Source organism: Gekko japonicus, unplaced genomic scaffold, assembly GCF_001447785.1.
Source record: "Gekko japonicus isolate JY-2015 unplaced genomic scaffold, Gekko_japonicus_V1.1 scaffold927, whole genome shotgun sequence".
Classification (NCBI taxonomy): Eukaryota; Metazoa; Chordata; class Lepidosauria; order Squamata; family Gekkonidae; genus Gekko; species Gekko japonicus.
Window position 1 is genome coordinate 361,694 of NW_015169805.1, and position 27,793 is coordinate 389,486.

The 27,793-nt window shown below is 46.6% G+C and overlaps 1 protein-coding gene across 1 annotated transcript in view; it reads right to left on the minus strand.

The window, feature by feature from the left end:
* Positions 1 to 27,698, minus strand: part of DZIP1 (DAZ interacting zinc finger protein 1) — a gene marked incomplete at its 5' end in the record, with an annotated part of 47,108 nt that extends 19,410 nt beyond the window's left edge. Inside the window, 7 exons of the mRNA XM_015417133.1 lie at positions 2,153 to 2,293; positions 6,422 to 6,484; positions 9,683 to 9,820; positions 11,143 to 11,304; positions 12,853 to 12,977; positions 18,708 to 18,792; positions 27,231 to 27,698. Coding sequence (XP_015272619.1) covers positions 2,153 to 2,293; positions 6,422 to 6,484; positions 9,683 to 9,820; positions 11,143 to 11,304; positions 12,853 to 12,977; positions 18,708 to 18,792; positions 27,231 to 27,698 — 1,182 coding nt within the window. The remainder of the gene's footprint in view (positions 1 to 2,152; positions 2,294 to 6,421; positions 6,485 to 9,682; positions 9,821 to 11,142; positions 11,305 to 12,852; positions 12,978 to 18,707; positions 18,793 to 27,230) is intronic.
* Positions 27,699 to 27,793: the final 95 nt, after the last annotated feature.

A 27,793-nucleotide genomic window follows, 5' to 3' on the forward strand; every position in this document is an offset into this window, starting at 1 on the left:
AATATCGGAAGCTAATATTACAGTGGGGGGAAAGGGTGGGGGGATCTTTACGAGCAGGATGACATAGGGGGAAGCAGGGCCCTGGTGGCTGCTTCTGAACATCCAGAATAGCTGGGCTGACAGACAGGCATCTAGCAGTGCAGCACTTGGCACTTGGTGGCGGAGGTGACCTGTCCCCTGTACAAAATAAAATGCCAAGGTCACAGCCCAAGACCCCTGCGGTTCTTGTCAGGTCACAAGAGGAGGTAAGAGAAAGCAGGATCTTTATTTCTGCACAGGGAGCACCCAGCTGAGCTGCAAACACTCGAGCTGGGTAGATTAGCAGGACAAAAAGTGTCCTGTTCCCAAGGTCTCTGCGCCACCACTGTATAGCTTGTGGGGCAATTGCAGTGCCACAATGGGTGCGTTCAGACGGGGCACTTAAGCCGGTATAGAAGCCGGTTAGAAATAGAATACTTTTTTAAAATTTTTTGTTTTATTGTTTGTTTAAATTGTTACATTGAGTGTTTATATTTATTTACATTTTCTCCCCTCCCTCCCTCCCTCCCTCCCTGCGCGCCTGAAGTTTGTGGACAGTGTGGACGCCAGGGAGCAATGTGCTGCACGGTGAGACAGGTATGTGTGACCGCGCTTGTCGCCGGATCAAATTAGTCCAAGTTGGAACCAGAGCAGTTTAAACTGCTCCGCCACACCATCTGAACACACCCAATAAGTGGTTTTTAGGACCTAAACTGGAAGGTATTTTTCTCTTTATTTAATTTCTCATATTTTATTTAATAGATTTTACTATTGGTTCTATTTTGGAATATAAGGTAAAGGTTCCCTTGCTCGAAAGCCAGTCGAATCCGACTCTAGGGTTGTGGGGCTCATCTCCGTTTCAAAGCCGAAGAGCCAGCGCTGTCCGAAGACATGTCCGAAGACCCTCAGCATGACTAAACACCAAGGCACACAGAACGCTGTTACCGTCCCACCGAAGTGGTCCCTATTTATCTACTTGCAATTTCTTGCTTTCGAACTGCTAGGTTGGCAGGAGCTGGAACTAGAGACAGGAGCTCAATCCGTCATGCGGCACCTGGGTTTCGAACTGCTGAACTACCAACCTTCCACAGCCTGCAGTTCAGCGTCTTAACCACTTGAGCCACTGCAGCTCCTATGTATCTTTATCCTTATTTCCAGGTACATATTACTGCCAGTATATACAACTACTTCTGACACAAGGCCAGATATATTTGTGGTCCCAAATAGAAACTTTTTGGTGCGTCATTCGATTCCATATTGGAAGTAAGTATATTTGGGTACAGTAAAATATTTTTTAATATTGGATGGAATTTTCAATTGAATTATTAAATATTGATCTATTTATTTATTTCATTTATACCCCGCCCTCCCCGCACGCAGGCTCAGGGCAGCTTACAAGGCACAAAGTGCAACAGAGATAAAACAAATTAAAACAGTTGAAGCTAAAATTCACAACTAACAGGATACATCAAAGACTGTAATTACACACTCCCCATTGCATATCAGGAGGAGGTCAGGAAGGGGGACGCCATGGGCCACGATGTTCCAGTTGTTCCATCAGCCCAACCCGGCGGTACTGCTCTGCAGTTACACGGTGGTGGTAGTGGCGGCGGTGGCTCCTACTCAAAAGCCTGGCGAAAGAGCTTCGTCTTGCAGGCCCTGCGGAACTGTAAAAGGTCCCGCAGGGCTCTGATCTCTTCCGGGAGCTCATTCCACCAGGCAGGAGCCGCCACTTTTTTTTCTTTCTGTATAGCATTCCAATTTTGGTCCTATTTTATTTATTGTTAATTGCCTTATATGTGTTACAGGGACTCTGTTGCTTGTTGTATTTTGCACTATTTGACCTCTGAAGAAAGCTCTTGTGAGCCAAAACCGGTCAGGCTTTTTGTGTCTATTTGTAACTTTGTGGGTTTTTTTGTGTGTCTATTTGTAACTTTGAACATTTTATGAGGCTTTATTTGGCCCCCTACTGTTTTTTTATGTGTCTTTGTAATAAACACTCTTTTGTACACTTATGTTTTTAACTTTTGGACCTCAATAAGTTTTCTAAACTTCCTTCAGAGGTTTAAAATAAGACAGGCCTTTTGCCTTCGGCCCTGGGATCTTAGGTACATGACATCAATATAAAACCAACCTGGTGTTTCTGTGTAATAATAAGATCATTCTGTTCTTGAAGCCTCTGCCCCAGTTCTTCTATCCTCTTCTTATAGAAGGCGTTGCTTGCATTTAGGTCTTCAGTCATTGATGCCTTGAGCTGCTCAATTTGGGACAGAAGCTGAAGGAAAAATACAAGCCCGGGGAATGCAAAGTGTTCTAAATGTCACCTGAAACATTATGCTCCTTTTACTTCAATTAAAAAAAAAAAAAGGTTATTGCTTTAGGGCTTGGGTCCTATATCTTTGCTTTGCATGTGCCACGGAGCCCGCTAGGCACTTATGCTTGCGCCAGACCAATATTTTCTCAAGGAGTACCCAAGTGAAAGGAACAGGCCCTGCAGTGGAGGACCACCTCTGAAGTGCCTGAAGAGAAGCATGCACGGAGCAACAGGCTCAAAGCCTAAGTTTGTGTCCCCTTTCTTCTAGAAATTCTGGTGCAAGAAAACGTTTGCCTATGTAGGGGAAAAGCCAGAGCCATCTCCCATAGCTAGCTATGGCCGATGGGAATCCATACGCCTAGGGGGCTTATTTCTCTTCTATAAAACATGGTGAAGTCCCATTTGCACACACAAGGCCACTTTGAGGAAATAATTTTAAGAAACTGAAGTCTTTGCCTAAAGTCATCCATTGGCTCTTGCAGTTACCATGCTCTGCATCCTCTATGGGAATTAGGGTTGCCATGTCTGGGTTGTGAAACACCTGGGGATTCTGGGGGTGGCGCCTAGGGAGGGTGGGATTTGGGGAGGGCAGGGACCTCAGCAGGATATAATGCCACAGAGTCCACCCTCCAAAGCAACCATTTTCTCCAGGGGAACTCATCTTGGTTGTCTGGAGAGCCATTGTAAAAGCGGGAGAGCTCCAGGTGACACCTGGAGGTTGGTAACCCTAATGGGAACGCCCTAAGAGCAAGACAGAGACTGTTACAGCAATGAAGAACAGTAAAATGGTGGTTAGTATGCTGCTCGTTTAAAGGGAAAACAAATGCTCAACTTGAGACTGGATTACTGTACTGCCCTCTTCATGGGGCTGCCCTTGTCTCAAACCCGGAAGCTGCAGCTGGTGCAAAATGCCGCGGCCAGGCTATTGACGGGACTCCCTACTCGGGAGCACATCCAGCCTGTGCTAAAGGCACTGCGCTGGCTGCCTATAGCATACCGGATTCGTTTCAAGGTGCTGGTTCTTACCTTTAAAGCCCTTTATGGCCAGGGACCTATGTACCTGAGGGACCGCCTTTCCCCACATATACCCCAGAGAGCACTGCGATCAGGGGTTCAGAACCAGCTGGCCCTTCTGAGTCTTAAGGAGGCCAGGCTAGTAACAATCAGGGCCAGGGCTTTCTCGGTGGCGGCTCCACTCTGGTGGAATGAGCCCCCAGAAGAGATCAGGGCCCTGCAGGACCTTTTGCAGTTCTGCAAGGCCTGCAAGACGGAGCTCTTCCACCAGGCTTTTGGAGCCGCCGCCCCCACTAACAACTGACAGCTTGAGACGGGAGAGCCCTGTTCCCCCCAGGATCTTTAAGTATAGCCTGAGCCAGCCGCCTAAGACGACCTAAGAAGACTAGAAGGCTGACTGCGAACTACGTAACAACTACCACTGTGAAATTATGAAATTGATACTAGCACTTTATTATATTTATGGTTTTAGCACTGTGTAATTCTTATATGTTGTTCCTAATCTATTTTATGTGTATTGTAAAAATTTTAGATGTTTTATGTAAGCTGCCCTGAGCCGGCTTTGGCTGGGAGGGCAGGATAGAAATTTAATAAATAAATAAATCAAATCAATCAAGGAGGTGCAAAATGCTACAAACTCTGTGCTAGCTTAATACATGTATCTTAATTTCTGGACATCTTAAGTCGCCCTGAGCCGGCTTCGGCCGGGAGGGGAGGATAGAAATCTAATCAATCAAATCAAATGGTGCAAAGCATGGTACTGAATGTGGCTTCAGACAGCATCTGACAGTTTCCCCTGATGAAAAGCCCCACAAGTAATTCTTTGTATGTGTCTCTAGTTTGCAAGGAGCTGGAAATAAATTAATAAGCAACCATCTTTGTGAAACGTATGTCTTTGCCTTGCTACTTGCTTGTAAGACAGTCTGGCGACCATCTCCTGAACTTGTTACGTACATCCACTTGTGACATCCAAAATCCTCACGTGAGGAAATTCCCTGCTGACATCCTAAATGGCTAATAGGAATACCCACAGAGATTAAAAAAAAATTAAAACTCAACAGAGATGAAGTTCCATGGTAAAAAGTTCACGTTTGGAAAAGGAGGGCATATAAATTCCTACCTGTTGGTGCTCCTTCTAACATTAGTAATTTCTGAGATAATTGCTTCATTACATTTTTAATTTTGTTACCTGCCCTAAGCGCACTAAAGAAAGGTGATATAAAATAAAATAGTTATACATAAAAGTGGATAAAGGATCACGGAGGTGCAGGGATGAAACCAAAAGGAAATCTAAAAAGAATTGGGGAGAAATAAAACAGATAAATGCATGAACTATATAGATATTATTAAAGAAAAGAGATTAGGGGCTGCAGAAGCACAGAGCACAAAGCAAGCACGGAGCAGCTGAGGTATATTTAAAACAAATGAAACACCACAGAAGAGCTGAATCCAGACTCCTCCCTTCCCTCCTCCCAATCTCTGGACGTTACCTATTTTTATTTTAAGAACGTAATAAGAGCCCTGCTGGATCAGACCAGTGGTCCACCGAGTCCAGCATCCTGCCTCACACAGTGGCCAACCAGTTCCTCTGTATGGCCAACAACTGGGCGTAGAGGCCGAGGCCTTCCCCTGATGTTGCCTCCTGGCTCTGGGATTCAGAGAATTAGTGCCTCTGAATGTGGAGATTCCCTTTAGTCACCAGGGCTGGTAGCCACTGATAGATCTATGTGCCATGGATCTGTCCAGGGGTAATTTGGTAGAAAAAGAGGTGCAGGAGCTCATTAGCACAACTCATTAGCATAAGTTATTTGCATATGCCACACCCCCTGACATCACCGGAAGTGTGTCAGAAGGCAACACCCACCGCTCAGGCTCCACCCCCAAAATCTCCAGGTATTTCCAAGCTCAAGATTCAAAACTGGGTCTCCCAAATCCTTGTCTGGAACACTAACCACTACACAACACTTCATGGGGCAGCGGCTGTTGAGCAGTTATGCAAGATGCATGGTGTCAAGTTCTCCAGTGGCTGCTGTCAGGCCTGACACGCTCTCGAGTTCTAGTATTTTAGAAGCGGGAGAAAAAGTTCTCTTGCTCAGTTCTGTCTATGCCATGCATCGTTTTATGAATCTCTGGCTGATTTCGCACTAGGGCTGCCTCGATGTTGCGCCGCCGTTTGCCCCGATATTATTGGTCAATTTCACACCCGAAGCTGCAGGGCTGCATTTTAACTCGAGGCTTCGCACGATTACCCCCGCCGTTTCGTGATCCTGTTTTTTGAGGATCACGAAACTGCAGAGGAAGCCGGGCGAAGCCGCGGGTCAAATGCAGCCCCGCGGCTTTGGGTGTGAAATCGACCAATAGTATCAGGGCAAACAGCAACGCAACATCGACGCAGCTCTAGTGCGAAATCAGCCACTATCACATGCCCTTTTTAGTTGTCTCTTTAATAAATGGAAAGAAGAAGAAGAGAAGACATTGGATTTATACCCCGCCCTTCACTACCCAAAGGAGTCTCAGAGCGGCTTACAAACTCGTTTCCCTTCCCCTCCCCACAACAGACACCCTGTGAGGTTGGTGGGGCTGAGAGAGCTCTTGACAGAAACTGCCCTTTTTCAAGCACAGCTCATATCAGAACTACGGCTTGCCCAAGGTCATCCAGCCAAGTGCAAGTGGAGGAGTGGGGAATCAAACCCGGTTCTCCCAGATTAGAGTCTGCGCATTCAACTACGACACCAAACTGGCTCTCCCAGATTCTTCAGCCTTTCCTCATAGGAAAGGTGCTCCAACCTCCTAATCATCTGGATTCTGTACTTTTCCCAACTCTGTGATGTCCTTTCAGAGCTACAGTGAACAAAACTGCAAACAAGACCACACCATATTATATAGGGGCATTATAATACTGGCTGTTTTATTTTCAATCACTTTTCTAATAATCCCCGGCACAGAGTTTGTCTTTTTCACTGCTGCTGCACGCTGGGTTGACATTTTCATTGAACTACCCACTACGACCTCAAGGTCGATTTCCCTCCATTACAGATAAGCTTTGTGTATAGAAAGATTAATGTATAGCTTTACCTGGTGTTTTTCATTTTCATGTTCTTCTTGAAGCGTTTCTACTTTAGAAGCCCATTTAGTTTCCTGTGTAAAACAGAGTACATGCTGTTTGACCATTTGTATACTTTCTATTTAACTTCAGCTAAATAAAACATAGCACGAAGGCCCAGGAACATGACCTCATGAACACAGCATGAAGACTCAAAGGGGAGGGGGAGTCCATTCCCTCCAACTCCCACCCCCCCCGCTCTGCCTAATTGCCCTTTTTTGTTTCCCCCCCCCCTCTCCCCATCTTACCTGGTCATGAACCACCATCCCAAATACACAGAGTAGAGCATTCTCCTCTGGCAACCCTGACCTGCCCACTTGCACATTTTCCTCCCAACTCCCCAACCAGCCTGGACATGCGTGCCCCCCCCCCATTAGCTGATCCCCACCCTTAATTTAAGAAAACCCTCTTTTTTCAAGGACTGCTTTGTTTTATTTCTGCCACATCTGCACAAGCACAGATATGACAGGTTACTGAAGGGGTTAACTTTATATATCTCTCCCTTATATATAAAGCCGTAGTGGGCTCCAACGTTCCAAATGCCCACCTTTAGTGTTTGGCCACAAGAACTGTCAGTCAGAAGACGCTGGCTGGGTTGACTGGCTGCTTTGTGCAGTCCCGCCCAGCGTTTCAAGGTCTTTTGCATATGGAAGCTGATTGGACTTCACTCCATTCCACACCTCAAACCCCCCCCCCCGCAAGGCAGTTGGAATTTTCAGTTGCATATGGAACCTACTGTATTCTGAGGTAAAATATGTCCTCACTCACAACACATCACTTCCCCTTCAAAATAAACAAACCCAATAACACAATCATGCCACATCACAAAGAAGACAGATCACACCACAAGCAGAATACCACAAGGCAAAAAAAGATAGGAGCACTCTCCCAGAGCCTCTTTCTAGATCTCGTTGTATTTATTTCCACAACGGGCCTTATTCCTAGTACAACTAATAAAGTGCTAGCATTAATTCCTCAAAGCACGGTCGGCACCAAGAGACTGGATTTGTACCCCGCCCTTCACTACCCGAAGGAGTCTCAGAGCGGCTTACAAACTTCTATCCCTTCCCCTCCCCACAACAGACTCCTTGTGAGGTGGGTGGGGCTGAGGGAGCTCTGACAGAAACTGCTCTTTTTGCAAGAACAGCTCTTATCAGAACTACGGCTTGCCCAAGGTCACATCAGCAGGTGCAAGTGGAGGAGTGGGGAATCAAACCCAGTTCTCCCAGATTAGAGTCCGCACACTTATCCACTACACCAAACTGGCTCCCGCCAGTTGTTGCACAGGTACTAGTAGCGTAACAGAGGCACTCTGAGCATGCTTGCCCAGTATCTAAGTAGACTACACATCCTGCTCCCCCTAGCTGGTAATAAGTGTGTCACATTTCCAAGCTAGCCAGGCTGCGGAGGTAGGAAGAGTGCTGCACGACAGTGCCCCCAAATGGGCTGTGGTCCTGAGCAAGGGATCCGAACCCATCAGAGAGGCCACACGTGTCTAAGGATGCACGTAAAAGAGAGCCACACATCGCTGTGAGATTCATGATGGAGCAGTGAGTGTTTAGCCTACTGGGGAATATCCTTTGTAACTACCGACTGCCATCACCAGAAAGCGGCCAATCTGAACAGTGCATAGCTACTGCTCCGATGGCATAACATCATGATTAAATTACAATAATGTGTCGGTATGGCAGAGTGGCACAGAGAGCATTCACAGCACCCACAGCTATCCACATCCCCGTCCACACTGCTTTAGCGACAGGGAGAGTTCAAATGAGTAATCTGAGTCTGAACATTCAATGAGTTATAGAGATTTATGCTGTTTGGCTTGCCTGGGGGTGGGGGGAGGGGGAGGGCTGTTGGAGGAGAGCATTTGGTTGCAGAAACTGCCTGGTTAATAGAAGTCAGTATTGTACTACATTCCTAGCTTTGAGCAAGATAATTCAGTTTTGGGGGCACAGAGTATGAGTAACCTTTAGGGCAGGGGTGTCAAACATCTGGCCCGGGGGCTGAATGAGGCCCCCCCAGGGCTTCTATTAGACCCACAAGGGACTGGCTGTCTCCTGCTTCTTCCTTCAGTTCTGCTGCTGCTGTTGTATCATAGCTTGCTTTCCTAGACTCTCTCAATCGCTCAGGAGAGATAGATAGGCAAGCTTCTGCTCCCTGCACTGGGCTGAGGCTCCTCCTCCTCCCCGATGGCTACAGCACAGACATTTTGATGCAATAATTCAGAGCAAGAAGTGTCAGTTATCAGAGACTGTTAAATAAGCAAAGTACTGGAAGAATGCTAATGTTTCAGGCATGTTTTTATTTTTAGTAAAAAAAAAAACCTTCGGGTTTGTGTCCGTTATAAAGTTTATATCTCTGTTACCTGGCATTACATTTTATGACACACTTGGCCTGGCCCAATTTATGTCAAATCTGGCCCTCCATAAAAACAAGTTCGACACCCCTGCTTTAGGGCATATGGGGTCAGATATAATATGCCCACTGCTGCAGGCTCTGCACAAAATTTCTGACGTCTGAGTCTACTCTGGGAACCTGACCTGGATAGCCCAAGCTAGCTCGATCTCGTCAGATCTTGGAAGCTAAGCAAGGTCCTTCCTGGCTAGAATTTGGATGGGTGACCTCCAAGGAATACCAGGGGTGTGACAAAAAGGCAAGCAATGGCAAACCGCCTCTGAAACATCTCTTGCCTTAAAAACAAGCCTAGCTCACCACCTAGTGGTGCGTAACGCTAAAAGAGCTAGAACTTCCGGCTGCCAGACAATCTTCGGCTCTCCTGGCTATAGTACACACACTGCCATACGATAATTATTATTATTACTACTCTGGAAATAGCCACCGTGAAGCAATGCGTCATTACAGTACTGCAGAAAATCATTATATTTCGCAGGCTGTTTTCCCTTTTGTTTAGCTACACTATACTCCATTATCCTTAATGGATATCTGTTAATTCACAAAGGCTTTACCTTATTATTCAGAACCATTCGTTTTTCTGTGGTATGTTTTGCAGTTCTTATACGACGTGGAATCTAAACCCAATCACAGGCTGAAGGGCCCATTTACCACATCTCTAAAGCACAAGTTTGCAAGCTGAGGCTCTGGAATTGGTGGTTCTTCCCTTGAGAAAGCAGGAGAAGATCACCCCAGGGATCCAATGTCCAGGGTGTATAAACAGGGACAAGGGAAGCAGCCTCTGTGATCACTGCTCGTCGACTCCAGTCACAAATTACCTGTCTTTCAAGAAGCTGAATTACACTCTGGTCTTCTGCAGCATTCCGAGGTTTCTCTTCTGGAAATTCATAGCTGTCTTTTAATGTGCCTAAATTAGATTTCAAGTGTTTGTTGGACTTCTGTAATTCTACCAGATGCTAAAAGATTAAAAAAGAGAGAGAGATAATCCCAATACATATTGCCTGAAAGTGCCACAAAATGGAAACCAGGTCTCTATTAAACATTGTTATAAGTTTTTTACGGTTGCAAGGAACATCGCAAACCTGCCCTTTTTGGAGACAGGTAAGCAGATACAGACAGACAAGACAGATGAATGAATGAACAAAAATATTTTGTGTACTCTGCTAGGAAAAAAGGCTCCTAATGAGAAAAGTATTTATTGCAACTTGCCAGTGTGGTGCAAAAGACACAGTGCTGGTTCAAGTCACTGCTCATCATGAAACTTCCCGGGTGACCCTGGTCAAGTCATTCCTCTCTGCCTAATGACTGTCACAGAGTTGTTAGGAGGATAAAAATGGAGATGGGGAGAACTGAGTATGCTGCCCTGAGCTCCCTGGATGAAGTGAGGGATAAAAATGTACTCAATGGAAAAACTAACTCCTCCATTTTATCCTCACCACCAATGCTCCCTTCTAAGCTGTGGAGTCTTGTGATCAAAAATTCTACTTTGTGAGCGACTGGCATTAAAGTTGTGAGTGAGCGATTTGGCTACTGCATAAATTAGTTTCCTCTGGAGCTCTCCTCCCTGAGCTGAGACGAAAATGTGTGAGCCAGAGGCTAAAAAACTGTGAGCTAGCTCACACTAACTCAGCTTAGAGGGAACACTGCTCACAACAACCCTGTGAGGTAGGTTAGGCTGAGAGTGTGTGACTGGCCCAAGGTCACCCGCTGGGATTCCATAGTACAAATGGGGATTCAAACCTGAGTCTTCTAGATCTTAGTCCAACACTCTTAACCACTACATCACACTGGCTCTCAGTTTCATATTGTGTAGAAAAAGAAGAGTTGGTTTTTATACCCCACTTTTTCTCTACCCAAAGGAGTCTCAAATCAGCTTACCATCGCCTTCCCTTCCTCTCCCCACAACAGGCACCTCTCGTGAGGCAGGTGGGATGGAGAGATTTCTAAGAGAGCCGTGACTGGCCCAAGGCCACCCAGCAGGAGAAGTGGGGAATCAAACCTGGTTTGCCAGAGTAGAATCCGCTGCTTAACCACTACATCACGCTGGCTCTAGAGTCTCCTCCAGAATGCTCCACGTTGAGCTGACCTCTGGCCTCATGCATAAATTTAGGTATATGCAGGCAGAAGGATTTTGTCTTTGCAACATAAAACTATGGCCATACCAAGAAGTTATAAAACTTCAGCCCAAGAAAACCAGTATTTACAGTTCAAGAGGTTACATTCTGCACTCTAAATATTATGACAAGATACAGATTGAAACTGTAGTCCAAATACTTACATTTTCTAATTCTGTATTCTTTGATGTTAGCTCTTTAAACTCCTTCATAAACATCTCTTTCACTTTCTCTAACTCAGTGGCCAGTTTTTCTTTTTCCTCTTCTTTCCATTTGTAAAATAAGTGCCGAAAATCTTCCTCTTTTGACCTGTGCTCCTCATGTTCCTGAAATCATTCAAATTATGCTGAGAATTCTGCCAAGGTGGATACAAGCACGAGATTCAAAACATCACAAAGTCAGCAGCCCGAAGTTCTTCCCACTGAGAAATCCAAGTTACATTGTGTCAGGGGTCATTTCCTGTGGGAGCGCACAGGAGCGGAACTCCGGCAGTAAGGAGCCCAGGGGGCAGGCACATGCAACAAGCCCCATCCCCTGCTCCCAGCAGCCCTCAGTCGGACCCCGAGGAGCAAGAAGCAGCCAGGTAAGTCCCCCCCGGCCCGCCTTCAGGCACAAGCTCTCCCTCCTCTGTGAGGACAGATCTGCACGTTCCCCCCCCCCCAATAGCTCGCAATCCAAAACACTAAGCAATCCAAAACAGTCCAGTGGAGCCTGAGCGGTGGGTGGCGCCTTCTTCCGGTGATGTCAAGGGGTGTGGCATATGCAAACTTATGCAAATAACTTATGCTAATGAGCTCCTACACCTTTTTTCTGTGAAATGACCCCTGCATGGTGTCCTCTTGTGGACTCCTAAAAGGCTTTTAAGCTGCCTGTTACCTACTGAAATAAGTTATTTCTGACTCCGCTTCCTACAGTATTTCAATCTCTCAAGAGCTTTGCTTAACAGTTAAAAGCCATGAAAGTGTTTTTCAGAAAACAAGGCCTGCTTGCCAGCGCAGCAAGGCCCCTGTTCAGACATGCTGAGCAACTTTCTTTCCTTGTCATGGAGTCCCTCAGACCTGAGCCGTCATCTTCGGTTTCCCTCCATCTTTTCATGCCTCAGCCTTCACCCTGTTCCTGATGTTTCCCCTAGTTTCAACTCAGCTCGGTGAGTTTTGACGTCGCTCTTATGGACTGGCTCAGACCACTTTTGCTGCTACCGCTCTCTGGTTTGTCCTTTGCAAGAAATTACCCTGTTTGGCCCCCTGGTCTGACCCTTGCCTCTACGCTCTACGTAAAGCACCAGGATTTACTGTCTGCCCAAGTGTGGTGCTTTGCCAGAGGAGGGATCTGTTGGCCTGCCATCTGATGCACTACAGCGCCACCAATATAGATGGCCAGAAGATGGTACTGCACTTATCAACTAAGCAGGGTCTTCCCAATCTTCTAAAACTGTCTGTTCTAGCCTGTTTTATCTAGGCGATTCATCACTCAGGCACAGATTAAACTGCTCTGAGGTACCCATCCCCGCATGCCTGCTCAAACGGCCACCTGTGCTTCGCCTCACGTGACTGTCGTCTTCCCCACAAAACACCAGCCCTGACAATCTACCGCAAAGCCCTTCCGCCTTATTTATGGATCAAAACTAGCCCTGCTCCTTAAATTACTCTATAGCTAAAGCAGCCCTAACAAGATTATTCAAGCTTCAATCTGCTGCATGGAAAAGACGATGAATGCCACATGGCAGAGGAACAGAGTGATTGAATAATTCCTGTTTTATTCTAGTATGGTCAATGGCATTAAACATGACCTATGTGTTGATGGCATAGGCAATGAACCAAGGCTATCCTTGTACAGAATCTAGCAACAGAACACGGACACGGAACAGGCCCCACCTTAGCTAATTTGACCATGTGAGCTTGTTGCTCAGCCTCTAACTGAGACCTGGTGAGCTGTAACTGATCCTTCAGCTTCTCAATCTCCTCCTGCAGTTTATCTGTCTGCGCTTTCTGTTTCTTATCTGCTTAAAAGAAATACACGTTTAGTGGTCTTTTCATTACAGTTTGGGAAATGCAGCCCTTCCTACAGAAACCTTTCCATCGCTCGAGTCAAGGCTGGCTTCCAGGCCAATCCCAAAAGCAGTTAAACCAGGCCAGCTGCTAACAGAGTTATGAAAGGGTCCCCAACACAGCGCTCGTGGGCAACACGGAGCCCACCAAGTGTTTTTAGGGAGGGGACGGGGCTTTTGCCCTGCAGGGCTTCTAACTGGCCTCTGGAGATCTGATTGGCTATGCAATATTTTTTTTTTAGAACATTGCTTCAGCAGCAGCTGTCACCACAACATGAGGTTCTTCGTTACATGAGTGAAGGTAAGCTGTGCGTGTGCAAGAAAACATTTTTTAAACAGCATGCTGATTTATAAGGCATCCTGTTAAACAGGGCTCCTGCGTGAAACATTGAAGAGTTGCTATGACAGTTATGCAAGACCTTCCCCCCCTGCCATTTTGTGGTTGGTTCCACACCTCCCGTCAAAGTCATTTGGTTGTTCTGCCCACTGCCTTGTGTCAGAATGCCAAAGGTGCCCACAGGCTCAAAAGGGCTGAGGAACCCTGAGATAAGGGGTCTTCATGCTCAAGGGGACTCTCTGTATATATATGCCGCTGTATTTTATTGCTAGATGATGGTCCCTGCCACACTGGGGGGGGGGGGGGGGGGGGGGGGAAGAGGATCATACAGATCCCGTGAGCCGCCGTGCAATCGCTCCCCGGCACGATCAGATGCCGGGGAGACCGGGGAGAAAGCGACGGGAGGCTGACGAACTGCGCATGTGTGAGCATGCGCAGTTCGGCCAGGAGCCGGGGATACGCCGGCAGAAGGACGTGCCGGCGATCCCACGGCCGCGCTTGCCCCGGCCGTTACGGTAACACCTCCTCTGGAGGTGGTGTATTTTTGATGCGGGTTTCCGGCCTGAAGGACCGGATCGGGGACGGGTGCGCAACGTTTCCCAGATGTTGCGGTGGGATCGCGCCCGTTTGCTGCGCCCCCGATCCGTCCCTCTCCCGGCCCAAAACCTTTCGTGTGACCAGGGCCGATGAAGCACAAATCTGGAAATACTTGAAATTCTGTACCAGATTATAATATCAATGGACAATTTATGTGTGATCATAGTGAACACAGCACGGGACCCGTGGTTTGCTTTATAAGCTAGCATCAAACCACACAATATATGAGATAAGATCACCTGATCAGGGTGGATACATACTATTTATTTTCTGGATGTGTTTCTAAAAACTATGTTCTGTATTACTGACCACTGAAGAAGGCCTAAAAGGCCGAAACACGTATGGTCTTGTGTTGGTCATTTGGTATTTATCATCAGCTTTGTATGAGGGATTTGTAACAGCTTATGTAAAACTTATTCTCGATGACTTATAATGCAGCCTGATATTCAGGCCCTATGTTTTTAACTACATTATTGTGTATACCATATAATAAATATATTTCTTTTGACCACAATTTTATCTGCTGTAGCTCAACCTCTGACACATTCTCGGTACATTTCTGGTTGAGTTTGTATCCCCCTTCTCCTTTGCTTGTTACACAGAAAAACGTTTAGGTCCATATAGTTCCCAAACATTACCCTAAATTAAGAGAAAGAAGCACTGTGAATGAACAAAAGCAACACAACTATTTTTGACTTAATCAAAGGTTCTTAATAGTCCGTCCACCTCCTTTTAACCATGTCAGCCAGTTCCCCTCGCTTTCAAATATAAGATGAGCCCAGAATGAGAAACTGGAACCAATTTTTCAGCAAAGATGAGCCCAGCTTTCTTATACTTCCTAATCTGCATGACAAATATTTGCTCTAGTGGAAAATGGAGTCAGCCATCAGTCCTGTCCTCTCTCAATGCTTTGGACAGGCCACCCAAATTCTGGGTTGGGTGTTTTTTTTTTGCAAAGGATTGTATACACACCAATTCACTTATTCTTTGTTTTGTAAAAACTGTAAACCTGAAAAAGAACTATAAGACTCTTTCAAGGCCTGAGGAAGGCAGGTGTTTAGGTTGGTGATGTCATAATCCCTAACCAATCAGTAGTATCCACAGCCAGCTTTTGCTGCAAACAAAGGAACTAAAGGAACTTGATGATGTAATTTCAGAACTTCTGTCCATTATTTTTGAGAATACTTGAAGAACAAGTGAGGTGCCAGAAGACTGGAGATGGGCAAATGTTGTCCCCATCTTCAAGAAGAGGAAAAAGGAGGACTCAGGTGACCACTGACCCGTCAGCTTGACACCTATACCTGGAAAGGTTTTAGAACAAATCATCGAACAGACAGTCCTTGAGCATTTAGAATTGTTGACTGTGGCCCCGGTCACACGGGAGGATTTGCCCTGTGAAACGGACAGATTGAGGGCGAATTAAACCGGTGCGATCAGATGCCAACATCTGGCAAGCGTCGCGCACCCACCCCTAACTCGTACCTTCTGGCCGAAGATGCGGATCTAAAAGAGACTAGTGAAAGGGCAGTACCTACCGGATAACGCACAGCACCGGCGGCCGTGGGATCGCCAACGCGCGGTTATCCCGTGGTATGCGTGGCAATGGCAAGCTGCGCATGCGCACAACTGCTGTGGCTGGCCCTCCTCACCCTTCTTAGCATTGCTTCCCCTGCAGCATGTGATCGTGGCTGCCGGGAGAAGCGCAGAGCCTCAGGGGACCTGTCTGATCCCGCTGCTGTGCTTCTGTTTGTTGCGGCTCTAAAAAGCCGCACTTCTCCCGTGGCTTTTCCCGCTCGTGTGACCGGGGCCTGTGATTACTAAGAGCCAGCACAGGTTCCTCAAGAACCTGTCATGTCAGACTAACCTCATTTTCTTTTTGAGAGAGCTACTACCTTGTTGGATTAGGGGAACACTGTGGACGTAGTTTATCTTTATTTCAGTTTGGGTCTGGGAACTGTGTTGTTCAACATCTTTATAAATGACTTGGATGAAGGAATGGAGGGGATGCTCATTAAATCTGCAGATGATACTGAGTTGCAAGGGGTAGCAAATACAGTAGAAGACAGAGTCAAGATACAGGATGATTTTGACAGGCTAGAAAACTGGGCTAAAACAAAATGAATTTCAACTGAGATAAATGTAAAGTTCTGCATTTAGGTAGGAAAATCAAATGCACGATTATAGGACGGGGGAGACTTGTCTTGGCAGTAGTATATGCAAAAAGGATCTAGGGGTCTTAGTAGACCATACACTGAACATGAGTCAGCAGTGTGATGCGGTACCTAAAATGGCAAATGTGATTTGGGGCTGCAGCAACAGAAGGATAGTGTCCAGATCACGCAAAGTGACGATGTCACTTTGCTCTGGTTAGACCTCACCTGAAGTATTGTGTTCAGTTTGGGGCACTGCATTACGAAGAACTTCCTGATAGAGTGGTTCCTCAGTGGAACAGGCTTCCTCGGGAGGTGGTGGGCTCTCCTTTTCTGTAGGTTTTCAAGCAAAGGCTAGATGCCCATCTGACAGCAATGCCGATTCTGTGAACTTAGGCAGATCATGAGAAGGGAGGGCAGGAAGGGATGAGTCTACACTTGGCTCTTGTGGCCCTTTCTTACATGCCCAGGATAATGCCAATTACCATTTTGGGGGCAGGAAGGAACTTTCCCCCAGGCCAGGTATGGCCCAGGGATCCTGGATATTTTTGCCTGCCTCTGGACATAGAGCAGGGGCCACTGAGGGAGGAGGGGTAGTTGTGAATTTCCTGCATTGTGCAGGGGGGTTGGACTAGATGACCCTTGAGGTTCCTTCCAGCTCTACGTTTCTGTGCAGAATTTTGGTGTTTTTTTTTTCAGGATTTAACTCCAAGTAAAATAGGGAGTGAATGTGGTGACAGTGTTTCTAAACCAGCCCCAATTCCTCACAAGTGTCATCAACTATAGTGAGAAATTCAAAAGAGGTACCCGTGTTAGTCTCCTGCTGCCCATGTAACAAAGAGCCTCAGGCCAACACAGGGCTTGTGGGTGCCATGGTGCCCACCAATACTTTCCCTGGTGCCTGCCAAGGGTTTTTAGAAAGTGGGCAGAGATAAGTGGATCTTTAGTTTCTGATCGGCCACTGGAGGTCTCATTGGCTGTGCAGCAGCTGCCACCAAAGCACAAGGAACTTCACTGTGTGACTGAAGGTGTATTCAAGACAATATTTTTAAATAGTATGTCCATTGTAAAAGACGTCCTATTAAATGGAGCTTCTGCCTGAAATGTTGAAGAGTTACTATTAGAGTTGTGCATGGCCTGACTCCCTGACATTTTGTCGCTGGCCCCACCTCTTCTGGCAGCCATTTTGTGGTCGCACCCGCACAACACCTTGTTTCAGGATTCCAAAGGCTCAGAAAGGTTGGGTACCCCATTATAGACCATTAACAAACATACTGCAGCATAAACTTTGTGGGCTCTGAATCCTGAAAGATTACACCAAAGTCTTGGTTATTTCAGGTATCACTTTCGTTATAGGCCCCACCCCACCTCTGCAAGGCAAAAGGGGGGGGGGTAAACAGGAAAGCTGAACTGCTGTGGGGGGGGGAACCCTTCATAATTTCAGAGCTAGCAATGTCCCCCCCCCAGCCCCCGCACAAAAAAATCAATCCTCTTTAATCTAATCAGACAGCAGCTGCAGTGGAGATCACTACAGGAAGAAAACAAGAAGAACAGAAATGGAGAGACAATGATCTGAATAAAGAAAAGGCTCCTTTCAGGTGCCTCCAAATCACTAGAGCAAAGACTGCGGTGATTACGGGTTCAATTATGTCAGAGAAAAGAAACTAGTGAGGGTTTGGGCAGAATACCATTAGTGGCTGACAGCGGGATGGATCCTATGCACACCTCCCTGGAAGTAAGCCTCACTGGCTACAGTGAGACTTACTTCTAGTAAAGCTGCACAGGACTCGCTGGACTGTCAGTCAGCTAGCTGCCACAAATTCACTGCCACAGAAAGTGATGGCGGCTATAAGCATGGACGGCTTCAAAAGGGAATTAGATAAGCATATGGAGCAGAGGTCCATCAGTGGCTATTAGCCACAAGGTATAGATAGGGGCTCTGGGGCAAGTGATGCTCTGTCTTCTTGGTGCTTGGGGGGCGTCAACAGTGGAAGGGCTTCTAATGTCCTGGCCCCAGTGGTGGACCTCCTGATGGCTCTGGCCACTGTGTGATACAGAGTGTTGGACTGGATGGGCCTTTGGCCTGATCCAACATTGGCATCTCTTATGTTCTTATGGGCATGCCATATAAGCAGAGTTGCCAACGGACCTGCAGAAAAAAATGTTCTATCCCTTTAACAGAGGTTGAATGTGCAGAAATGGGCAAGTGAAGCTTTTCACGGCAGGGTGGAAAATAACACCAACTGGTAAATAGCCACCCATTAAGCCTCTGTTAAAGGGACATAGCATTTTCCTTTCCTGGCTGTTAGTATTTCTATGTGTAGGCTCATTCTGTGCATGTTTACTTGGAAGAAAGCTGCACAGTATTCAGTGGGACATACTTCCAGGTTGGTTAAGTGTGCATAGGATTGTACCCTTAAGTCATGACTACTTTTAACTGGGTTAAGGTGATGGGACTCCAAAACCTACTCCTTCATTGAGTGGTTACTGCCAACTGCATTTAGTTGTACTTTCTATGCTAGAACAACAACAGCAGCAACTAAAGATGAATGGCCAACTCTGATCTATACATTATTTTCTTCCAGAACTTCAGCTTACCACTGTGTGATTCTTCGGCGTGACGACGCTGCAAATGATTGTGCAGGAAGGAATAGTTCATAAAACTTTTTTCACAGAATTGACACTGCAAAATAAAAGTCGAGCTTCAATTTTTTAAAAACAAAATCACTGGTATATGCAATTGTAATACGTACAGCTGAGGAAACATGTCTGCGTACTTCATGCTAGCCTGGAGCCCTATTCTCAACTGTACGGCTGGGCTCTTCTGCAAAAATTTAACCTTTTTGAATGGGGTTTTCTACAAACAGATGAAATATTCCAGGTAGATCGATCCCCAAAAAGCTTTGTTAACATGAAATATCATAAAGTCAGCAGTTAACTGACACCCGAAAGGCTTTTTACATACGTTCAGCTGTTCCAGAGCCGTAAAAAAATATCAAGCTCTGATCAGTCATTCTACATTTATGTTTTCAATTTGTTAGACAGACATAAGCACACACTCACGTGTTGATGCATAAAGAAAGAAAAACAAGCTGGCTTAGCTTTCTTCTGTTAGTGATCTGCAGATACACGACCTTGCAATCACTTGCTCTTCACTCCTAATGAGTAGAGTCCCCTAACGCTGCATTTAAGGCAATCAGCGGGCATGGTGTGAAACACATGTAAACAGCAATTTAAGAACTTGTTCAGCAGAACCAGAAGCCGATTCTTATGGCTGAATTCTCAACTCTCATCTACTATTTAAAAACGGAGTACTGATAGCTACTATGCTATTAAATATAAATGTCTCGAAGCAGCCACTAAGAGCATAAATAATTAAGTTACTTTTTTTTTTTTTTTTGGATAAATGCGAGAGCACAAAAAAGCCCTGGCAGAAAGGGCTGAATACTGCGGAAATCCCAAAACGCAGCAGGGATCTGTCGTCCAAAGTGTACCACGTAACTGAATGCATTAAATGGGCCATAAAACATTATGTCTAACTAAGCACTGGTGTTATAACTGTCCCACTTGTCTGTAGTGGATGCAGTGCCTGATTCCACAGGCAACTGCATTCGTGTCGGTGGTGAAGAGCCACGTACTGAGCTCTTAAATCAGTCCTCTTATTCCTAAATAGACATAAATTATATGCAATAACAAAGTACTTTCACACTTAAAAAGAAAGGGAAGAGGTTTGGAGTGGGCCCCTTGACGCCATCTCGCATCTCAAAAACAGTCACGTTTGAGTAACGTTTTAATGTTTCCGGCTTTCTTTGCATAATCATGCATTAAATACAAATTTAAATGATGCTAATTTGTAAAGAGATTTAGATTTAGTTACCAGTTACTGCTTCATTTATTCCCCCCTCCACACACACACAGCTGTGCATGGCCCAATTCCTACCTATACCTATCAGTGAGGATGGCAACGAGAAATGTAATTAATGAAACTGTACGTGAGTCTACAATGAGCTCAGGCACATATCATTTGGGATGCAAATGAAGCACAGACAGGCCTAGCTCACCAGTACTGAAAGAACTGCCTGACTGACAATTTGTTTCCAGGCACAATTAAAACTGCTAGTTCGTCCCCTTGATTCTCTTAAGCATTCTGGGACTTCTATAATATCACAGGGACCACTTGCTCTCATAGAAGCCTGAGACACAGCTCTGTATGCTTCCACCATCGATAAAAGGGCTTTTGCTATTGCTGCTGCACCCATCTAGAGGTCATTTCGGGGGGGAACGCGGGGGAACGCAGTCCCCCCGGGTGAGGTACGGGGGGACAGGGCACATGACAAAGCCCCGCCCCCTGCTTCCGGCTGCCCCGCTTCCAGCCCTCATTCAGCCAGGAGGAGGCAGGAGAAGAGGGAGGGTAAGTTGCTTCCTCCCTGCCTCTCCCCACCCCTACCTGCCTGGGGCCAGGGAGGGCCTTCGCGGGGCTTCCTTGCACTCCCGCCAGCCTTGCAGGTCCACCGCCGGGCCTCTCATGGGGCTCGGCAGTGGAGCTGCAAGCCTGGCGGTGGCAGCCGGGACCATTGGGGGCGGGGTGTGTGGCCTTATGACACATTTCCGGTGATGTCAGGGGGTGTGGCCTTATGACACACTCCGGTGATGTCAGGGGGTGTGGCATATCCTAATGAGTTATGCTAATGAGTTCCCCTAGCTCTTTTTCTACGAAACGACCCCTGCACCCATCTATGAAATTCCTTCTCTGCATCCATTCCCCTAACACCTTTACGTACCAGGTAAAAATTTAGTTATTTACTGGCTTACTACGTATTGGTAGCAGCCTGAGGCTGCAGTCAGACGTGCCTTTATATCTTTTTTTTTTTAACAAAATTTTATTCAGGACATAATCAATCACATCCAACATTAATTTTACATTTCTACCCATTACATCCTACCCACCTCCCTTCCCCCCCCTTACATGGCTTCCCACAGTGCTACGACCTCCTGCATATTTCTTAACCTTCTCTCCTCCAACCACTTCTTCATTCCAAGTTCACTAGGTAACTGTTATTTAACTATTACAATTGTATCTCTATCCTTTCATCTTACTAAAAGTCAATACTCAATAGTTATTAAAGCAAAATAAGTTGTCTCTTACATCCCAATATTTTTCCAAATAGTCTTTTAAGTCTTTCCAGTCTTTATAGAAATCTTCTGCTTCCATATTATTAAGTTTCCGTGTCATCTTGTCCATTTCAACTGAAAACAATAACTTTTTAATCCAATCCTCGACTCTCGAGACTTCATTTTGCTTCCAGCATTGAGCATAGGTCATTCTGGCTGTTGTTATCATATACCACATCAATGTCCTTTTCGCCACATTGACCTCTTCCATTTTTAGCCCCAAAAGTAATATTTCTGGTTCTTTCTTAAAATTACATTTCGCAATTTTTTCCATCTCTACATGAATCTCACTCCAATATTTTTTTGCCTTTTCACAAGTCCATCACATATGATAAAACGAGCCCTCAACCCTTCTGCACTTCCAACATTTGTTTGACATATTAGTATTCATATTAGCAATCTTTCTTGAGACGTGCCTTTATATCTGACTCAGCTGTGAATCCCTGACGGATCTAAAGGTCACAAACACACAGCAACATCTGGGAGAGGTTCCGCAGCTGTCAGCACCCTGTGCTGCCCCGCCACAGAAGCAGAGTTAAAAGACACCAGGGAATGTCAAGTCCTAATGCTTGCCAACAGGCTACGGACGGACTTTCCCCTGTCTGATCACTCAAGCACGCTCCCATGTGGTCGGGATGGTCTGCTCATTCCATCCCAACTCAGTGCCGTTGCGCACAACCACATACTCCATGGGGAGCCCTCAGTGTGGAGGTACAATTCCTCGTTTATGCGCATGGGAAACAAAAGGCAAAAAAAAAAGAGACCACTCAGCAGAACGTGCCGTCTGATCGGACAGTGACGGGCTGAGCCCGCAGCTACAAAGGATGTGTGATCGTGCAACGCCGTGCCAATTTCAACTGGGGCAAATAGGCTCGCTTCCCCTCCATACCAAATGGCATGTCTGAACGCGGCCTGAGTAGCCCTGACTAGCCTGATTTTGCCAGAGCTTGAAATCTAAGAAAGGTAGGCATTGGTTACTACTTGGATGGGAGACCATCAGGGAAGAGTAGGATTGCTAGGCCAAGGAAGCCAACGATAAAACCACCTCTGCTCTTGAGTTGATTATGACTGTGAGTTGGTTATGCACACAATTATTATTTTACCAGGGCTCAGGGTGACACACAAAAATTCAAAACATCAAAATATTAAAGAGAGCAAATAATTAAACTGGTAACTACCAATCAATGAAGTCTGAAAAGCAGTGTATGGACTATAAAACCCAGGGCTTTAAAGGTGTTTAAAATCCTGTTGGTTGGTTGTGTCTTTGGGTTGGTTATGGTCTTTGGGTTCCTCTGACACTCCTAGTGAAAGTGTTTCTTGCATTAAGGAAGGCACGACGTGCTGAAAGATGGCGCTGGCCTTAGTGGAACAAAGTCCCTTCTCTTCTCTAATGAATGATATTCCATGTGTGTTAGCAAAGGTCACACACTTTGGATGCAACTCAGGTACAGTTATGCTTAAAATTACTCTGGGTACCTTGTTATAAGGTACCAGTATAAATATAGCCAATCATTTGTCGCATCTAACTTGTATGCTTCCACTACTTGTACTGCCGCTATTTGATTTTCTCTTCTGTTGGAACTGTATGATGCGAGTTTGTGTTTTACTGATGTAGTTGCTTTTATTATATTAGTATAATGCTGTAAGCTGTCTCAAAAGTTTTCATGATGAACACGGGCCATTAATATTCTAAATAAATACCGGCAGGTAGATTTCAATGGAATCTGGGCACACACAACCAGGCTCTGGATTTAACAGTACCCAATGACTTCAGTCTTATCGACAGTCAACAAGCAGATGTTTGCAGTCATGCTCATAAAGACAATAGGCAAACAGATGGTTTAGTTATAGCCTTTGTGTCTCTCGCCAACACTGTTTTTAACTGAGCAAGTAACCTTATGAAATTGAAAGAAGGAGGTTGGGCAGTCTCTTAGTTAGATGTCAGTATTTTTAAATAGAAAAAAGTAGCTGCAAGTCAAACATTTAAGTGCGGTTTGTTTGTTTTGGCATCAAGTCGCAGATGACTTATGGTTACTCCATTGGGTTTTCCAGGTAAGAGATAATCAGAGGTAGCTTGCCACTGCCTGCCTCCATGTCATGACTCTGGTATTCTTTGGTGGTCTCCCTTACCAAATACTATCCAGAGTCGACCCTGCTTAGCTTCCCAGATTGCATAAGTTCGGGCTAGCCTGGGCATGGAGCTAACTTCTCCATGCATGAGCATTTGTTGCAGATGTAGTAAGTATACAACATCCTGCCTCAGAGTAGGGGAATGGATCTCTTCCAGTTCACAATATCTATGGATTTGGTATGCCTGATTCTTGAGACTGGTTGGTACCAGGAGCACACAAACAATTAGAATGGGACATACCAAAGCTAAGCTAGTAGAACATAACTTGATACCTTTTATACTGAAAATCTAAAAAAAAAGATCAGTAATGCCTAGAGATAGGAAGGCCTGGGGGCCCGAGGGGATTTCCCAAATTTGTATGTTGGAATTTGGGACGTATTGAAGAAAATGCCTAGAAAAACGTTTTTCTTTGAAATGAGTGAAATGCTTTTAGACATACCAAAGCTAAGCTAGTAGAACATGACTTGATACCCTTTATACTGAAAATCTAAAAAAAACAGATCAGTAATGCCTAGAGATGTGAAGGCCTGGGTGGAATCCCCCTGGGGATTTCCCAAATTTGTCTGTTGGAATTTGGGACATATTGAAGAAAATGCCTAAAAACACGTTTCCTTTGAAATGAGTGAAATGCTTTTAAAGATCCTAATTCAAAATGTATACATTCAATAGTTCCAATGGAAAAATTGAGAAGTAAAGAAAACCATATCAAATTTTATATATTTTAGACAGACAGACCGACTGATATACACACACAGCCACAAATTTGGAATGAATGAAAAGATAGCACATTATGCAACAGCCTGCAGCTCTCTCTCACTTTTAGTACTGGATGCATATGCTGTTTTGCTTGTACAACATTAATAGTGCCATCCAACACTTTTCTGGGCATCAGCCCCAGTGAACAGACTTCAGTAGGATTCTAAGTAGACTTGCTTAGGGTGGCACTGTTAAGCGCATGGTTCTAAAGAAAGTGTACGCTACATCTCATGCTATTCAGTGGGGCTTACTCCCAAGAAAGTGTTCCTTGGATGGCAATGCCAAGCATTTACACTTTTAAATTCCACAAATATGCCAGTTAATGCCATATACTTACAAACAGTGCAATCCTAAGCAGAGTTACACCTTTCTGTGTCCATGGATGGCACTGCAAGTTACAAATGATGCATTTTATGCCGTTCAAGCAACGGAGTAGGTTTGATTGGAAAGTAAATATTGCATATATTTCGATTTTCCTCAAGATTTCTATTTTTTCCACAAGCTGCCTTACGTTCTTGGTGCTTGGGGGGGTCAACAGTGGGAGGGCTTCTAATGTCCTGGCCCCACTGGTGGACCTCCTGATGGCACCTGGTATTTTTGGCCACTGTGTGATACAGAGTGTTGGACTGGATGGGCCTTTGGCCTGAACCAACATTGGCATCTCTTATGTTCTTATGTTCCCAGAACTTTGACATGTCTAGTAATGCCCAGTGATATCTGTGCTATCATTATTGCATCTGAGGATTTAGTGAGGCAATCTGTATCTTCATGGGCCAGAAGCAAGAATCTACCTGACCGTTCCCATTCAATTCAACACAGGGATCTACACAGCCAGTCCTAAGTACTGGAGTTCAGTATAGTATAATGACTATGGTCTTAACGGTTGGACTAGCATCCGTGAAACAACCACTCTCTGCCATGGAAGCTCACTGGGTGATCTGGGCCAGTCATGCACTCTCAGCCTAACCTGCCTCACAGTGCTATTGTGAGAATAAAAAGAGGGAAAGGAGAACCATGTATATCACCCTGAGCCTCTCCCAAGGAAGAACAGGATTAAATTGCACTATACAGGAACTATGGCAACCTTAAACAATATGGTAAGTTTTGGAAAATTAGTACAGTACAAGGCAAGGCAAGGGCATGATCATTCCTTTGAAAGGACGGTGTACTGGTTTGCATAGCCTTCAGCCTGAAATCCAAAACACACGACTTCTTTTTTTTTAAAGGTTACCTGCTTTGCACTTTTCCTGCGGCCTCCTTTACACCTGGTCTGAGAAGCTTCCAGTTGCCAACAGGCATAGAAGAGTGTAACAACTTATTTTGTTTCCTTTATTAAAACTCCACCTTCCTCACCAAAACAGCTTACATGGTTCTCCTTCATTTCCATCCTCATAAAAACCCTGTGAGGAAGTTTAGGCTGAGAGCATATAACTAGGTCAGCCACAGAGTCGCCATGGAAGCAACCTGAGGGCACTTAACACCCACACACAGGTCAACCAGCAAGCTTCCATAGCAGAGTGGGCATCTGAGCCTGGGTCCAAGACAGTAACCACTACTCTGCACTGGCTCTCAACTCTGCTTAGGAAGACACTGTTACCAACCATGAGGCATGGGCTGGAGGACACATACAGGCACGAAGCTATGGTGGGGTATTTCGGGGCCACGCCCCTTTAGTAGTGAGCTCCGCCCCATCCAAGCAGCTCCCCATGCCCACAGCCTCTTCCTCGTCTACTGGCGGGGTTGCTGCTCGTGGCTTGAGTGGCGTTTAAAAGGTGGGACCAAGAGCTGAGTCCTCCTGCCGAGAACCCAGTCCTTGAGCTGTGTGCGGGTGAGCCTGCCCACAGCCAGTAGACAAGGAAGACGCGCTTCCTCATCGACTGGCTGCGGGCAGGCGGACTCGCTGCTCGCAGCCTGAGTGACGTTTAAATGGGGGATGTTTAAATTGGCTCCCCCATTTAAACGCCTCTCAAGCCGCATGCAGCAAACCCGCTTGCAGCCAGTAGACAAGGAAGGGGTTCTTCTTCCTTGTCTAGTGGCTATTGGCAGGCGGGCTCACTGCTCGCGGGTTGAGCGGCATTTAAACGGGGGGGCCCAAGGGTTCCCCTTTTAAATGCTGCTCAAGCCGCGAGCAACGAGCCCACCCACGGCCATTCAATTTTTTTACTTTTATGATTTTTTTTTTATTTGTGTGATGTCACAAGTGACATCACGCCCCCCTCGGTGCCGCCCCACCGACAAATTCCTGGCTACGCCACTGGACACAGACCAGTGACCAGCCTCAGAGCAACCATTTTATCAAGGTCAGCATTGCCTACTCTGACCGGCAGCCGTTTGCCTGGGCTTCAGGCAGAGAGGTCTCTCACGTCAGGAGGTGGCGGCGGCTACAAGCATGGATGGCTTAAGAGGGAATTGGATAAACATATGGAGCAGCGGTCCATCAGTGGCTATTAGCCACAAGGTATAGACAGGAACTCTCGGTCTGGGGCAAGTGATGCTCTGTATTCTTGGTCCTTGGGGGCAACAGTGGGAGGGCTTCTGGTGTCCTGGCCCCACTGCTGGACCTCCTGATGGCACCTGTATTTTTGGCCACTGTGTGACTGAGTGTTGGACTGGATGGGCCATTGGCCTGCCTGATCCAACACTGGCTTCTCTTATGTTCTTATGTCATCACCTGCTGCCTGATACCTTTTAACCGGGCCCCTCGGCATGCAACGCAGACGACTCTACCACGAACCACGTTCCCCCTTCCCAAAGTCCAGAAGGGGAGATGGGTGCAGGGGGCAGATTCTCACTGGTGCCCTGAGCACTGACCAATCTTGGCGCCCCCCCCCCTCCTTTCCACACTGACCCCAGACCATTATAGTTGTTGACCTGTCTGACCAGATACACTATGCAGGTTGCAGCAATACAGAAATTTATTCGTGTGATAACACAATATATTGTACAAACTAAAATTTTGACATGTCTAGTAATGCCCCGTGACATCTGTGCTATCATTATTGCATCTGAGGATTTAGTGAGACAATCTGTATCATCATGGGCCAGAAGCAAGAATGCCCTACCTGGTGGCAGGCGGCCCCGGCCTGGAGCATCATCTGCTGGGTGCTGATCATCCTCCGGCGGCGCTTGCACTCGTCGCGGAGGGTGCGGGCGAGGTGGTCCTTGGCGGCCAGCTCCTTGGCCAGCTGGGCGCGGTGGTCGTCGGCGGCGCGGAGGAGCTCGCGGAGGGCGCGCAGCTGGGCGGCGAGGTGGTCCTGCGAGTGGAGGAGGTACTCGAGGCAGAGCTGCGCCAGGCGGAAGAGCCGGAGGAGGAGCGGGTCGGCGGGGGCCTGGCAGCGCGGGCAGCGCTCCCGCTCGGCGCTGCAGAAGGTGACGTGCTCCAGGTGCTCCTGCAGCGCCGCCACGTCCAGCTCGGCCGCCACCCGCTCCGCGTCCACCGCGCTCAGGCGCCGCCAGTCCGGGCTCTCGTGCCGGGGGCGGAACTGGAAGAGGGGGGGCGGCGGCGGCGACGAAGCCATGGCTGCTGCTGCTGCCGCTGCTGGGGGAGAGGAAGGGGAAGACACAGGCGCGGAGGCCGCGCAGTCAGCGCCCGAGGAGGAGGGGGAGGGGCGGGACGGGGCCCGCC